We start from the raw sequence: 15,552 nt of genomic DNA on the forward strand, positions 1-15,552 counted from the left end.
TCGATTCCCAGCCAATGCACCTCACGTGCAGACATGACTCGTCTGTCAGCGGGGGGCTGGCATGTTGCTATGATGCTGAACAGGTTTCAGTGCAGCTTCCAGATTAAGACAGACTAGGAAGAAAGACCTGGTGATCTACTTCCGAAAATCAGCCAGTGAAAACCCTATGGACCACAACGGTTCGATCCGCAGCTGATCCTGGGTATGGCACAGGACGGGGCAACATTTCATTCTTTTATACATGGGGTCACCGTGAGTTAGGGGCCAACTCCATGGCAGCTAGCAACAACAAGGCTGTCAAAGGAACTCGGGTTTTACCCTAAGGGGGACAGACAGCTGCTGAGATGGACTTGAGCAAAGGGAGAACGGACCACACTGTGGTGCTGGCTGCTGGGTTGTGTGTAGTCTGAAAGGGGCAGGTGGAGGCAGGAGAATGGCTGGGAGTCTCAAGCCTCTGTTCCTCACTGGAAAGGTGGAAGGCATGAGCGGACCTGACCAGCGGGGCGATGGAGCCGGGCGTCACGTACCGGGTGCACTTTGGAAGGGTCATCGAGCTCCAGCCTGGCCACCACGCAGCCCGCTTCCAGCATGGCTCCTGGGCGCTTGATGTACTTCACCTGGCCACTCTCCTGTACGGTCAGGGTCATGATCATCTTCATCACCTGTTTTGCAGAAAGAAGAAATAAGAGAGCGCCTGCCAGGACTGGCCTGAGTGTGTTTAACACCCAATGTCACCCAGAGCTAGGGACTCAGGAGTAAGAACTGCGTCGTTTAAACAAAATGAACTCCTAGCAGAGTTCAACCAGAAAGGACAGTGGGAACCAGCATTCTTGGAAGCCTACTATGTGCCAGGCACAGTGCTTTCCATGAATAAACTCAATCTTCAAAGCCAGCCCCGAGGCAGGGATTTATTATCCCCATTTTACAGACCAGGAAACTGATAGTAATTTCCAAAATAAAGCCTCTCTCTTAGAAATACAGCAATAAATCACATTACGTAGGGTGACTGATACGCATGTTCCTAAAATGTGGTGTGTGAATCAAATGTTTTGTGAAAGGCTCCTATCTTAAAGGCACCAAAAAAACCAAATGGGGAATCATCTTGTAAAATGAAGAGTCTGCTTGCAGTACAATCATCAGCCCCTTTAACTTGCCTTCTCTGAGTGTCTGGATATATGAGGGTAATGCATTTTGTTACATGGTGCTAGCTACAGACAGACTACAGACAGACGCCAGGACTGCGCTGCCTCTTGCTTAGTGGTTCCGGAGCTTGGAAGCCAGAGTCAGCCACGCAACCCCACCACTCATCACTGCTGTGGTCTCTAGGAAGTACTTTCCCCTCTCTTAGCCTCAGTTTCCCCAATTATAAAATGGGAATAATGACAGGATCACTTCACAGTGCTCTTATAAGCATTAAACAAGATAAGAACCTGGCACAGAGCAGGAGGTAAATAAACATTAGTGACTATTGTTGCTATATTTTAATTGCCATTATCATTACTATCTTCTTTGGGAGCACGGAATGGAGTCCAGGTTTGAGTCTTGGCTTTGTATGACCTCAGGCGAGTTCCTTAGCATGCCTGGACCCGGTTTCTTCATGTGTAAAATGGGGATCATATTTGTGCCCACCTCATAAAGTTGCTAGGAAAATTAAAGAAGATAGGTAAAATGTTTAGTACAGCGACTGCCACGTGGTAATGGCTTTTTAAGTGTTGGCTTAATGCTTTTTAATCGTCACCATCATTATTATTAACCAGTCCTTACTTGTTCTTAGAAGGTGTGCGTTTTGGAGTTTTCCCTTTGAATATTGTAGGGAATTTGGGTTGAACCATACACACTCAATCTGTCTGTGTTAGGAATTGGCAAACAGCGGCCAAGGTGAGTGAGACCTGTTGTTTTCTTGGATACAGAAGCAATACCAATGACTCTCTCTTGGGGAGGAGGTTGAGGGTGGCCACAGGCTCCACATCCTCCAAGAGAGAGCCCCAAGGGCCACTCTGCAGTCACCTCCATCTCAGCATAGCTGCTCCCAGCCTCGACATGGCCCCCATCCTCCACCGTGTACTGTATCAGCTTCCCAGCCGAGGGGGATCTCAGGACCGTTGGGTCGTTCTCCTTCTCAAACACACACGTCTTGTTGCCGATGGTAACTCGGTAACTGGAAGAGAGGAGGAGTGGGGGCATGGAGGTCAAGATGCCTATTAATCCAGTAAGCCTGAGTCAGGCTTTCAACAATATTTTATGTTGCCTAAAGGCAGCCATAACCATAAGTGTCACCCTCTGTGTGGCTTCAGGGAGTCTGTATTCCCAAATAGTGGCATTTGATAGTTATCACAAAAACTCCTAGAACTAATAAGCAACTATAGCAAGGTTGCTGGATACAAGGTTAACATACAAAAGTCAACTGCCTTCCCATATACCAGCAATGAACAATTGGAATTTGAAGTTAAAAGCACATCATTTACATTAGCACTAAAATAAATAAATACTTAGGTATAATTCTAACAAAATATGTACAAGATCTATTTGAGGAAAACTACAAAACTCTGATGAAAGAAATCAAAGAAGATCTAAATAAATGGAGAGATAGTCCATGTTCGTGGATAGGAAGACTAAATACTATCAAAATGTCAGTTCTACCCAGCATGACCTGTAAATTCGATGCAATCCCTGTCAAAATCCTAGCAATTTATTTTGTGGATATTGACAAACTGATCCTAAAGTTTACATGGAAAGGGAAAAGATACAGAAGAGTGAAGAACAGCGCCGGAGGATTAACACCATCTGACTTCAAGACCTAGTAGCCCCGGTCCAATTTGGCCCCCCATTCCAATGTGTGTATTGAACTGAGAGTGTGACAGAGATCAGAAGACACACTCTAAAAGGCACTCCAACCTGTACATATTTTGGGATATAAGATAGCAAGAAATGCAGGAATATTTATCGCAACATTACTTACAATAATAATAAAAATCAGAATCTAACTACCCAATAGCCTCCCAATGGACTAGTCTAGACCGGTACTGTCCAGTCAGGTAGCTCCTAGCCACATGTTGCTACAGTGATGAAGACAGTGTGGTGTTGTCAAAAGAACAGACCAAATAGATCAATAGAACAGAACAGAGAGCCAGAAACAGAGCACACAAATACAGTCAACTATCTTTGACAGTTATCAGAGAGAGTTTGGGAGTGAGTTGGGTGAGCAAGGGATGTGACCCTTTTCTGGCAGAAAGCTAGTCCCTTTTGCTGACATAATTCCAACAGGCCCTGGCACAGAGAAGGCAATCAATAAATATTATTCAGTAAGTATTGACTGAGAGTCTTTACCTTATAACTGAACTGGGGAGGGCATGTACCACTGGTGGGGAATATAATAATCTTGAGCATTTTTGGCAGATAATATTCATGGGTTAAAAGGAGGTAACATTTATGGGTTAAAAGGAGATAATAAGACACTGCTCTTGTACAAATCAAATCTACCTTCTTCCAAACCATCTAGGACTGGGACGGGATGGAGTCTTACTTTCTAACTGGAGCCCTTTCAGGCACGAGGGAGGCCTGTGGCACGAGCTTATTCTCCCTGGCCAGGATTTGTGCTGCCCTGCCCAGGAGGCCAGCAGGGTCACTTCCATTCCATGTGCCATCTCAGAAGGCCTGGCCAGACACATTGGGACTGGAGGGTCTCTGGGGCCCATTCATGATGCCCCCAGCTAAGCGCTGCCACAGCATCCTGTATCTCATCCATCAGGGTGCACGGCGACCTTCCAGCCGCGGTTTGCTTGTTTAATGTGTCAGCCTTCCCCGACAGGCTATAAGCTCCCTGAGTAGTGACTGCAGTGTTATCCCAACACCTTGCCCAGTGCCTGGTAGGGAGCTCAATAAACAGCTGCTGCATTAACCAGATGAATGCATTAGTCAAGCCTGTCCTGCAATGGTGTGGACACTGCACTTTGTCACAGACCTCGTAAGCAGCAGAGTTGGGGGTCATGCCCTATTCAGCTCTAATTCCTTCCACGTTGCTAGAAAAGCACCTCCTGGGAAACTTCCATAGATATCTGTCATAGAGTGGAATCCCAGCCAAGGAACCAATCTCTCCATGTGCCCCAGAATTGACCAGAGAAGGTATCTCATCTAACATCCTGGGGTCCGCACACACTCTGGCCTTGTATTTTCAACTCTCGCGGGAGGAGCTGGCTCTGTGTGTCAGCCGCGGGGGGATGGCACCCATGCGTACCTGTCCATCTCTTCTTTCATGTAGGTGGTGTAGCTGTTCCCATTGTAAGACAGCAGCAGCCCGCCATCGTTCAGCCGGTGGGCGTCGATCTCGATGTGACAGCCGTTCATGATGAGCACGAACATGGTCAGAGACTGGCGGGCCACCTGTGGAGACAGGCTCGATGTTACCCCCTGGATGTGGGAAGCCTGCTGGTCCCTGGGCTTTCAAAGCCCCACCTGGCTCCTCTGCTAGTGGAAGGGCTAGCTGCCCTCTGCAGGAGTGCTGGGGTAGACGCCTCCACCTCTCTAGCCCCTGCCCTAACTCACCCCATGGGAACAGCTCACGCGGCTGGAGACACCCTGGAGCTGGTGAGCCACACCTGTCCATGGGGAAGCTAATGGCTGCAGACGTGGTGCCAGCCCAGCCATCACCCCTGACTAGGTGCCCTCGGGGCCTGGAGGCTTCCTTCTGATTTCTGTCTCCCAGCATCAGCCCGCCTGAGCGGGGCCACCCTGTGTGGCAGGGAGGGGGTTCACCGTGGGTGAGACAGCCCTAGACACTCTGCCAGTGGGCTGGAAGTGGACCAGGTCCTGCTCCCCAGGCCTAGTCCACCCAGGGTCCTACAGAGATTTGGGATGGAAGTGAGGGACACACATGGTCAGGGCTCAGCCTTGGCTCTACGTTTCAATCCAGTTGAAGCACTGGCCCCACTTGGCCCTCCATTCAATGTGTGTACTGAACTGAGAGTGTGGCAGAGATCCACAAACACTCTAAAGGCCCCTGTTTATGCTGTTGTGTGCCATCCAGTCGATTCCGACTCATAGCAACCCATGTGACACAGCAGTACTGCCCCAGGGGGTTTTCTAGGCTATAATCTTTAAGAAAGCAGATCCCCAAGTCTTTCTCCCATGGAGTTGCTGGTGAGTTCAACTCACCGACCTTTGAGTTAGCAGCCAAGCACCTGACCACTGCACCAAGAGGGCTCTTTCTTAAGGGCCCTAACCCATTGCCATCGAGTCGATTGTGACTCACAGCTACCCTACAGGACAGAGTAGAACTGGAGTGCCTGGTGGGTGCTAACCGCTGACCTTTTGGTTAGCAGTCGAGTGCTTAACCATTGTGCCACCTCTCTAAAGGGCCCTACAACCTATAAAATACATATTTTGGGACATAAGATAACAAGTAATACAGGAATATTTATCTCAACATTATTTATAATAACAATAAAAATTAGAATCAAGCTAACTAACAACCGTGCAATGGAATACTCTAGACCTGTACCGTCCAATATGGTAGCTCCTAGCCACCTGGTGGCGTAGTGGTTAAGAGATGGCTGCTAACCAAAAGGTCGGCAGTTCGAATCCAACAGCCGCTCCTTAGAAACCCTGTGGAGCAGTTCTACTCTGTCCCATAGGGTCGCTATAGGGTCACTATGAGTCAGAATCGACTCAGCGGCACCTTACAACAACAGCCACCTATGGCTACTTAAATTAAAATTAATTAAAATCAAATTTAAAATTCAGTTCCTTGGTCACACTAGCCACATATGTGAAGTGTTCAATAGCCCCATGTGCCCAGTGGCTACTGTACTGGAGAGTGCAGATTTGGAACATTTCCGTCACTGGAGAAAGTTCTATTAGATAGTGCTCCATAGATGCTAAACTTACGTTAGAGAAAAATTATTACAGGAAGGGACAGGAACTGGTCGAATGGACAACAGGGAACCTGGGTGGAAAGGGGGAGTGTGCTGTCACATTGTGGGGATTGCAACTAATGTTGGAAAACAATATGTGTAACAATTTTTATACAAGAAATTAACTTGAGCTGTTAAAATTTCACCTAAAGCATAATTAAAAAAAAAAGAGGAAGATACCCCTGACCAGTGAATATAAAATAGTGAAACATTTCTCATCCTGTTTCACTTTTATTCATAACATTAAAAAAAAAAAAAAAAAGAACACAGGCAAGAAAACCTTATGGAGTTGTTCTACTCTGTAACACATGGGGTTGTCATGAGTCGGAATCAACTGGACAGCAGAATAAAATAACAACAGACAATAATCTGGGTAGTGCAAACGGTTAATATGCTTGGCTGTTAACTGAAAGACTGGAGGTTCGAGTACATCCATAGACTCCTTGGAGCATAGACTCCTTGGAAGAAAGGTCTGGCAAACTACTTTCAAAAAACCAGACACTGAAAACCCTATAGAACACAGTCCTGCTCTGACACACAAGGGTTGTCCTAAGTTGGCGTAGACTTGATGGCAACTGGTTAATAATCTACGAGATGATGAAATGAGATTCTTCCCTCAAAACCACTCTAATGTCTGGTATATAGTCACTGAAAATGTTCTTTGGCTCTTTTTCTTAAAGAAAAAATTATTAACAACGTGTGGACACTTTATGCCATAATTACATGAAGCAGTAAAATTGTACTCGCTCATGATCTCAACTTTGTAAAATCAATGCATTGGGAAAAATGATAACTGAAAAGAGATCTGCTCAAATGTTAATGGGGGATGCCTCTAGGTGTCAATACCCAGTGGATGGGTTTTTCTGATTCTTTATCCTGGCTTGAAATTTTCTACAGTGAGCATCTACATTTAAAATCAAGTTTAATGGTGGTAGAACGATCTGGAAAAGAATAGCAAAACTGGTTGCACAGCTTGAATGTAATCGATGTCACTGATTTGGACACGTAGAAATTGTTGAGCGATGTTATGTTTTATCATATACATTTTCACTACAATAAATAAAATAAAGTAAAAAAATAAATAAAAATCGAGTTGGGGGGATCCAGGTCCCCAAAGGTAGCCAAGAAGAATTGGGCCAAAAGGGCAACGTTTTCAGAATATGTCCCCCATGGCCAACACTCACATTTGGCCGAACTGATCCTGAAAAGCTCCAAAGCTGAAAGTTCAGTATGTGCTCAGTTATAAAAATAAGGAAAAAGAAAATAAAAATTCTGCTTCAGAGGCAAACTCGAATCTGTCCTCTTTTCCCTCCCCAGAACGCGAGGCTGGGAAGAGCTGGGCAGGGCCAGGCTTGCTGGGGACACTTTGCTCCTTCAGCTGCACTGGAGCCCGGGGCACCAATGCCAGGTCTCGCTCATCCCGATGTGAGCCTTGTGCTGTACCTGTATATCCAGGTGTTCTCTGACACTCTCTGCTTGAATTGCCACCGGATGGCCCCGTAAGAGTAACTAGATACTTCCGACAGTGGAAAGCAACTCTGAGTAAACTCTGGGGGTGCCAGTGGTGGACCAGGGAAGAGACCAGAAACCCCATGTGGACTCATGTCCAGAGACGTGGAACAAAACCAGCTGCACGGCTCTTGGAGACAGATCCAGATGGCTACGCTGGCGCAGTAAAGCCCTGCCACGCTGTGTTGTGTCCTCTGCGTATTGCTCGGCCCTACATGTCCTGACACCCAAGTGTTTAGACTTCAAGGTCACGGGGCTGTATGGGAAGCACTGGGGAGCATGAATGTTTAGACCCAAACGTGAGAAATCCCTTCCATGGACGGTTCCTGGAAGAAATCAAACAAACAACTCAAACCTCCAAGGTTGGAGACACCAGAGAAACACAGGGACCCTTACCTTGAGAATATACTTAATGCCTCCGTAAATTAACTCCACATCCACAATGTTCAGCAGAGAATCTGCTGGGAGAACCTGGCCCCTGAAAGAGAAGACAGGCCTATGGTCACCTTGGGAAGGACCGAGAACTCTGGAGCCTTCACCTTGATTGAAAAAAGTCCCCCAGCTCTTGGCCTTTTCTAAGCACTAATGAACTGGATTGTACTAAAGAAACAAAACCTCATTAAAAGGCAAGGAATTCAAAGGCAAGGATGTGGAGAAATTGGAACCCTCATCCATTGCTGGTGGGACTGTAAAATGGTGCAGCCGCTGTGGAAAGGTTTGGCAATTCCTGAAAAAGTTAAACATTGAACTACCATATGATCCATCAATTCCATTCCTAGGTATATACCAAAAAAAAATTGAAAGCAGGAACACAAACAGACACATGTAGACCAATGTTCACTGCAGCACTATTCACAATAGCCAAAAGGTGGAGACAGGCTAAATGTCTATCAACAGATGAATAGACAAAGAACATATGGTACATACATACAATGGAATACTACTCAGCCATAAAGAGAAATGACCTTCTGATGCAACCTATAGCATGGGTGAACCTTGAAAACATTATACTGAGTGAAATAAGTCAGTCATAAAAGGACATATATTGTATGATCCCGCTTATATGAAATATCTAGAATAGGGAAGTGTATAGAGACCAAAGCTCATTAGTGGTTGCCAGGGGCAGACAGGATGGAGGGGGAAAGAAGGACACAATGCTTAGGGGACACTAAGTTTCTGTTAATTAATGAAGGGTGAGGGAAAAATTTAGGAACAGCTAACGGTGATGGTTGAACAATATGCTGAACCTAATTAATGTCACTGAATTGTACATGTGAAGACTGTTGCAGTGGCAAATGTTTTATACGTACATATTTTATCTCACACACACACACACACACACACACACACACACACACACACACACACACACGCATACAAAGGCAAGGACATGGAAAATCCCAAGGAAGTGGCCATTTCTCAGAACTTATAGAAATGGCAGCTGCTGAAGGAAGTGAAATTTTAAAAAGGCTTTTCAGGAAGCAAAAGCTATAACGGTTTCTTCTCGGGAAGCTTCCATAGTTGGGGATTCTAGGAATGACACCAGGGCTCAGACTGACTCTGTGCCATTCAGGCACCTGATACCCAAGTGCTAAAAACGTCAATCCCTTTGTTTTCTTTTTTGCATTTTACTGCCTACTGCAGTGGTTCTCAATAGGGGTGACTGTGGCCCCCAGGGGACATTAGCCAGTGTCTGGAGAGACATTTTTGATTGTCATGACTTGCAAAGAAGAGCTTGCTAATGGCCTCAGTGGGCAGAGGCCAAGGATGCTGCTCAACATCCTCCATGCCTCGGCTGGCCCCCCACAACCAAGAGCGACTCTGCCTAAAATCTCAATCATTAGGCTGAGGAACCTGGCCTCCCCTAACAGGGAGCACCTGGTCACTTTCCATTCTAATCTGTTTCACCAGTCACCTTCTGAGTCAGGTGAGGGTCTGGGAAAGCAACCACCATACAGGTGATCTTTAACCCACTTTGCTTATCAAATCCACTTCCTTCAACTGTGAACTCCTGAGTGTTAGGATATAACTTACACAAGCCAGCATGAATCAGCAGACGACTGTGCTGTGGGCTGCTGCCTTGGCCTTGAGATCCAACCCCCTCCCCCCAGTCTTCCAACGACATCCCCCCACCTCTCCACCCCCCTCTTCTAAGGAATTCCACATAGGCAAGCATGCAGGAGGGCTTCACTAATCGCCTGGTGACTGGCACCTAAATAAAGCATGTCTTGCCTTTCTCGTGGAGCTGACACCTATGATAAGGGGGAAGAAAGTTACCCACATGCCCTACCTTTCAAGTGAGTGTAAGAAATCCGTCATGCAGGTTCTGAACATGGCATCTGCCACATTCAAGGCTCCGCACACTACCCCGAGCATGACATCCGGTTTCTCGGCCTGGGAAAGACTGTGCTTCAGTACCCATGGCAACCACATCCCCAGGGCAGCCAGGGGTCCTCGAAACCCTGAGGGGAAGCCCTGCGGGGAAGCACATGCAGCCTCTTACCTGTACTTTCTGGGCGATGAGGTGGTCTAACCACTCATTGTCGATGTCGTTGTTCTGGAAGCTCTCGGTCTCCAGGAGGTTAATGAGATACTCCACGGTGGTCCTGAAGTCTCCCCGGATGGACAATTCCTTCAAAGCCATCACCATGTTCCTGGAGGGGAAACGCACATTTTTCCAGTTTAACATACGTGTCAGCCAATCTCCTACGACTGCTTTTATGACGATTCAGTTCTTAGAGAGCCAGAAAAGCCCAGTAGTTAAGGGAGGGCATTAAGGCAGACAGCTGGGTGGCAACCTGAGCTCCCCCATTTACTGGCCATGTCATCTTGGGCAAGTGACTTAACCGCTCTGAGCCTCAGTTTCTTCATTTGGAAAATGGGGCGATAGCCCCAACTTCTGTCTGAGGATTCAAAGGAGACAATTCATGTAAAGCACGAGGTAACTGAACAATAAATAATAGCGGCTATGAACATGATTAATTACCATTATTCCAATTATTGTTAACCACCACCAGTCTCTCTATCTCTCTCCTCCATTTAACCTATTCAAATCTCCCCATGTCTCCAGAGCTGATGTTGCCCTCTCAACGGCCGGCCGCACAGCTATTCTGCCAGGTGTGTGCGGGGGTGCACTTGTGAACAGGTGGCACTGTTATCTCCCTCCCAAGGGCATGGCAATCACCAGACCACCAGCTGGCATGTGCTTGGCTGATAACAACCTATCACCCCACCACTACCACCTCAAAGAGCCCCACTCCAAAGGCCTACACCTCCACTATCTATGGAGTCTGAACAAGAGTGTTTTGGGAGGAAATGCATCAAATAAAGGCAAGCCAAAAAAAAAAAAAAAAGAGAAAGGCGAGCCATTAGAATGCATCTCTTCCAGGGAGCAGGAAGCATTCACATCTGTTAAGAGTTCCTACTTGTCAAATTCTCATGGACTCCAGACTTTCCGGAGCCATAAAGTGTGCATAAACCCCTGAAACTATTGCCCTGAGATCATCTTTAAACCTTAAGCCAAATATCCCCTAAAGTCTTCTTAAAACCAAACAATAGCTTAACTAGGAAAGAATGTCTGCCTTGAGCATTAGGCTCTTTAAAGAACTATCTATATGGGATCAAACTGACAACAGCAACTCAAAAAGTTAAACAGGAACCTTAGCGGGCAATGAGTTTATGTTAATGGGGGAGGAACAACTCAAAAGGAAAGTGAGAATGGTCACACAACTCAAGGAATGCCATCAGTTTCACTGAATAGTACAGGCAGAAACTGTTGAACTGGTGTTATGTTTTGCTGTGTATATTCTCAACAACAACAAAATGAATAAAATTTAGGGGAAAAATCAAGAAAACAAACAATAGTTTAGCTTAACTAGTAAAGAATGTCTGCGTTGAACATTGTGCTCCTTAAAGAACTATCTATAAGACATCAAACCGACAATAGCAACTCGAATTTCTGTTAATGGGGGAGGAACAACTCAGAAAAGGAGGGTGAGAATGGTCGCACAACTTGAAGAATGTAATCAGTGTCACGGAATTGTACAGGTAGAAATTGTTGAACAGGTGTATATTCTGCTGTGTATATTCTCAACAACAACAAAAATAAAATAAATTATTAAAAAAAAAAAAAAAGAGTTCCTACGTGGTGTCAGCAGGTGTAAAGAAGGAAGAATTACTGACTTCACTTTGGGGTGAGAAGGTCAAATGGTGGTTAATAGGGTATGAAAAGTCAGTTGTGGGGCCGGAACCTGGACCTGAGAGCTAAGCCGTTGGGTTCTAGGGCTCTAAAAAAATTCCTGTTCTTTAGTACTTTCCCAGTTTTAGCACCAAAAAGTCCCACGTCTGGGAAACCCCTCAGTCCCAGGAAAACCAGGACAGAGGGTCACCCTATTGGACTCTGACCAATAGCAATACAAAAAGCTGGAATTGTTTCCACTGAATTCTGTTGAGTTGTGACTGGTCATTCACAGCATGGGACAAGCCACAGGTCATTGCATTCGGAGTGGGCAGGGCTGGGCTGACCCACTCCCCACCTCCTTCTAGTAAGCCTTGCTTGCTGCAATCCTCCATAAGCTTCAAGGATCTCCACTGTTCACGAGCATGATTGAAATTAATAGTTCTCAGCTGGCAAAGAAAGCCCACTCATCAAAACCACCAAACTCCGTTTAATTCATGGCTAAGCATCCCAGGCCAGATTGTAATGCTTTTTAAATGAAATGTCCATCATGCCTTTGGGATCCTTCACTCTAAAGAGCACTTACCCATCCACACAAGAATGTTTAATTAGAAAGGGAACAGTTTTTTACATTTTTGAGCCATGTCAAGGAAGGAGAAATGTAAGATATGAATGTTTCAGAATTTGGGGGTACCCTTTGTGGGTTTCTCAGCTCTACAGAAAGCATGGCAAGTGTGGACTTATCTGGGCTGGGGAGAAGCAGACTGCTGTCGCAGGCCTCTGCATGGTGGGCAGTTCATAGCAGACATAGTCCTGGAAAACTTGGGCATGAAACATGGCCTTGGCGAGAACTATGTCTGAGGTTTAAATTTAAAGCAGTCCCTTTTTTAAAAGGTATAGTCCTCAGCACCTTTTAAACTTTCGGAATCACCTTGAGTAATCTTTGGACCTCCTTCCAGTTAAACTTCTAAGAAGTCAAGGCTAAGTGACCTCGGGTGGGCTCCTTAACTTTGTGGTTCTCAAATACAAAACAAGGGTAGACTTGAGTCTTGGAATTTAAGCCCAGGTTATTTCAAATAGGGTCTGTCCTGTGGTTCTCCTCCCTTGGTCTCCTAAAGGGCTACTGCATCTGAAGGCACAAGCTAACTGTTAGTTCAAAAGAAGGAAGGAAGGACAAGAGATACTGACGAAATGGCCTCTTCCCGGTTCTCTCCCCAGGAGAAGCAGTGCCCAAACTGGGAGTCGGCGAACTCATGTAAGCCACCGGCAGCAGCCACACTGAAGTAACCCCACACGTTCTTGTTGCTGCGGAAATTCAGTTCCTGGACCGTCCCGGAGCTTGGCTTAAAACCCTGGAGCCCACACAGAGGAAGCAAAAGAGAAGAAATCATTACTCCAGATATGGTTGTCATTGTTGGTAAGCTGCCATCACGTCAGCCTCAACTCATGGTGACCTCACGCACAACCGAATGAAACACTGCTCGTTCCTGTGCCCTCTCCACGACTGGCTGTAGAAGGGACCACTGGGATCCACATGGTGTTCACTGGCTGATTTTCAGAACTAGATCACCTGGCCTTTCTTCCTAGTCTGTCTTAGTGTGCAAGCTCCGCTGAAACTTATTCAGCATCATAGAAACATGCCAGCCTGCACAGACAGGTGGTGGCTGCACATGAGGTGCACTGGCCAGGAATGGAACCTAGGTCTCCTGCACGGAAGGCGAGAATTCTACCAACGTTCCCATCCTCCAGATATAGTCTCATCAAAATTAAGTCCCAGAAGGTGAGGAAAACTTTTGGACAAAGACCACTGTGATGATTGCACAATATGGTGAATGTAATCAATGTCATGAATCATATAGTTACGAATGGTTAAAATGGCTAATTTTTTGTTACATATATCTTACCACAATAAAGTTTAAAAAAAACTGATTACCAGGAAACCTAAAAACCCCTACCCACAATCAGAAGCGTAGGGTTCAAAAAAGAAAAAAAAAAAACAGCAGACAAGGCCCAGTAGTCCATGTTGTGGGTGATCAGTAAAACATTCATGTTTCTTGATAGGGGTGTGGGTATATGTAGTGGGTGCATCTGTATGAGTACAAGCAGTCCCCAGCTTATGTACAACCCACGCTCTTCACTTAAAACATTTTTTTTATTGTGGTAAAATATATATAACAAAACATTTGCCATTTCAGCCATTTTTAATGGACAATTCAGTGACATTAGTTACCTTCACTATGTTGTACAACCATCACCACTGTTTCCAATTTTTTCATCACCCTTACTGCTCTTCACTTTTATTTAAACTTTTTATTGTATCAAATGTGTAAAATGTCAAATGTATAAAATCGGAATAGTATCATGAATCCCTGGGACCTTCACCCAGCTCCAGCAGTTACCAACATTCTCCTACATTAGATCTGCACCTACTATGCCTGACCACCAAACCTGTTGCCATCGAGTCAATTCCTACTCTTAGTGACCCTATAGGACAGAGTAGAACTACCCCATATGATTTCCAAGGAGTGGCTGGCAAATTCGAACTGCCGACCTTTTGGTCAGCAGCCGTTGTAGCTCTTCACCACTGCACCACCAGGGCTCCGATATGAACCCAAGGGTGTATTATTCAACAAGCAAGGTAAGCATAGTGCTTACCTTGCTTACCAGAGCATCTGTAGTGAACCATTTCACATTTTTTCACCACATCAAATATCCTGCTTCTAGGTATGGCTAGTATCTCTCTCCAAGCCCCACAGCACCTTCCTACAGAATCAAAGCCTCTTTTCAAATTTACAGTCCCTGACATGGGCGGATAACCCTGTAAGCGAGGATTAGTAAGTAAGCACAAGTAAGCCTGTGCTTACCTTGCTTACTGGGTCATCCGCCCCTGTATGAACCATATCTAACTGTTCCGACTTGTGTATAAATTCAACTTAAAGACATACATAGGAATGAAACTCATTCATAATCCAGGGACTGCCTGTACTTCAATCTACGTAATTTTTACCCTAAAAAATAACAACCAATTTGCATAGAGACCAAAGCTTATTAGTGGCACCAACAGTGGGAGGGAGGAGAAAAGGCAGAGTCATTGCTCAGGGGCCATTGGGCTTCTGTTAATGGCGGTGAAATAATTTGGAAAAGGACAGTGGTGAAGTCTGCACAAAATGAAGAATGTAATCAATGTCACTGAATTGTACACGTAAAAAATGATGAATTGGCAAAAGTCTTGTTATATATATTTTTACCACAATTAAAATAAAAAAAAAAAGATTTGAGGGCAGGAGCAGTAGGTGCAGATCTAATGTAGGAGAATGTTGGTAACTGCTGGAGCTGGGTGAAGGTCCCAGGGGTTCATGATACTATTCCAATTTTATACGTCTGACATTTTACACATTTGATACAATAAAAAGTTTAAATAAAAGTGAAGAGTAGTAAGGGTGATGAAAAAATTGGAAACAGTGGTGATGGTTGTACAACACAGTGAAGGTAACTAATGTCACTGAATTGTCCATTAAAAATGGCTGAAATGGCAAATGTTTTGTTATACATATTTTACCACAATAAAAAAAAAAAAATTTTAAGTGAAGAGTATGATTAATGAGATTCTTTTTTTAAAAAAACTAACTATAGGAGACCAAAGGAGCCCTGGTGGCGCAGAGGTTAAAGCGGTCAACTGCTAACCGAGAGGTTGGCAGTTCGAAATCACCAGTGGCTCCACGGGAAAAAAGATGTGGCAGTCTGCTTCTGTAGAGATTTACAGCCTTGGAAACCCTCTGGGGTCTCTATGAGTTGGAATCGACTCGATGGCTGTGGGGTGGGTATAGGAGACCAAATGGTCAAAAACTACTATAAAGCAAAGATGAAAAGGTAAGGGGGCAGGGAAACTAGAGTACTGGAAATGGTACAACCAGAACAGAATGAATGAGAATGACACATTGTGAAAAATGTAACCAA

The 15,552-nt window shown here is 45.2% G+C and overlaps 1 protein-coding gene across 1 annotated transcript in view; it reads right to left on the reverse strand.

Moving 5' to 3' along the window:
- ACACB (acetyl-CoA carboxylase beta) overlaps positions 1-15,552 on the reverse strand; it is a 127,144-nt gene that overhangs the window by 66,207 nt on the left and 45,385 nt on the right. The window contains exons 12-18 of the mRNA XM_004378989.2: positions 12,784-12,947; positions 9,922-10,072; positions 9,709-9,812; positions 7,815-7,896; positions 4,235-4,380; positions 2,008-2,158; positions 528-662 (exon numbers count right to left, since the gene is read on the reverse strand). Of these exons, the coding sequence (XP_004379046.1) occupies positions 528-662; positions 2,008-2,158; positions 4,235-4,380; positions 7,815-7,896; positions 9,709-9,812; positions 9,922-10,072; positions 12,784-12,947 (933 nt within the window). The remainder of the gene's footprint in view (positions 1-527; positions 663-2,007; positions 2,159-4,234; positions 4,381-7,814; positions 7,897-9,708; positions 9,813-9,921; positions 10,073-12,783; positions 12,948-15,552) is intronic.

Source organism: Trichechus manatus, unplaced genomic scaffold (genome assembly GCF_000243295.1).
Source record: "Trichechus manatus latirostris isolate Lorelei unplaced genomic scaffold, TriManLat1.0 scaffold00061, whole genome shotgun sequence".
NCBI lineage: Eukaryota > Metazoa > Chordata > Mammalia > Sirenia > Trichechidae > Trichechus > Trichechus manatus.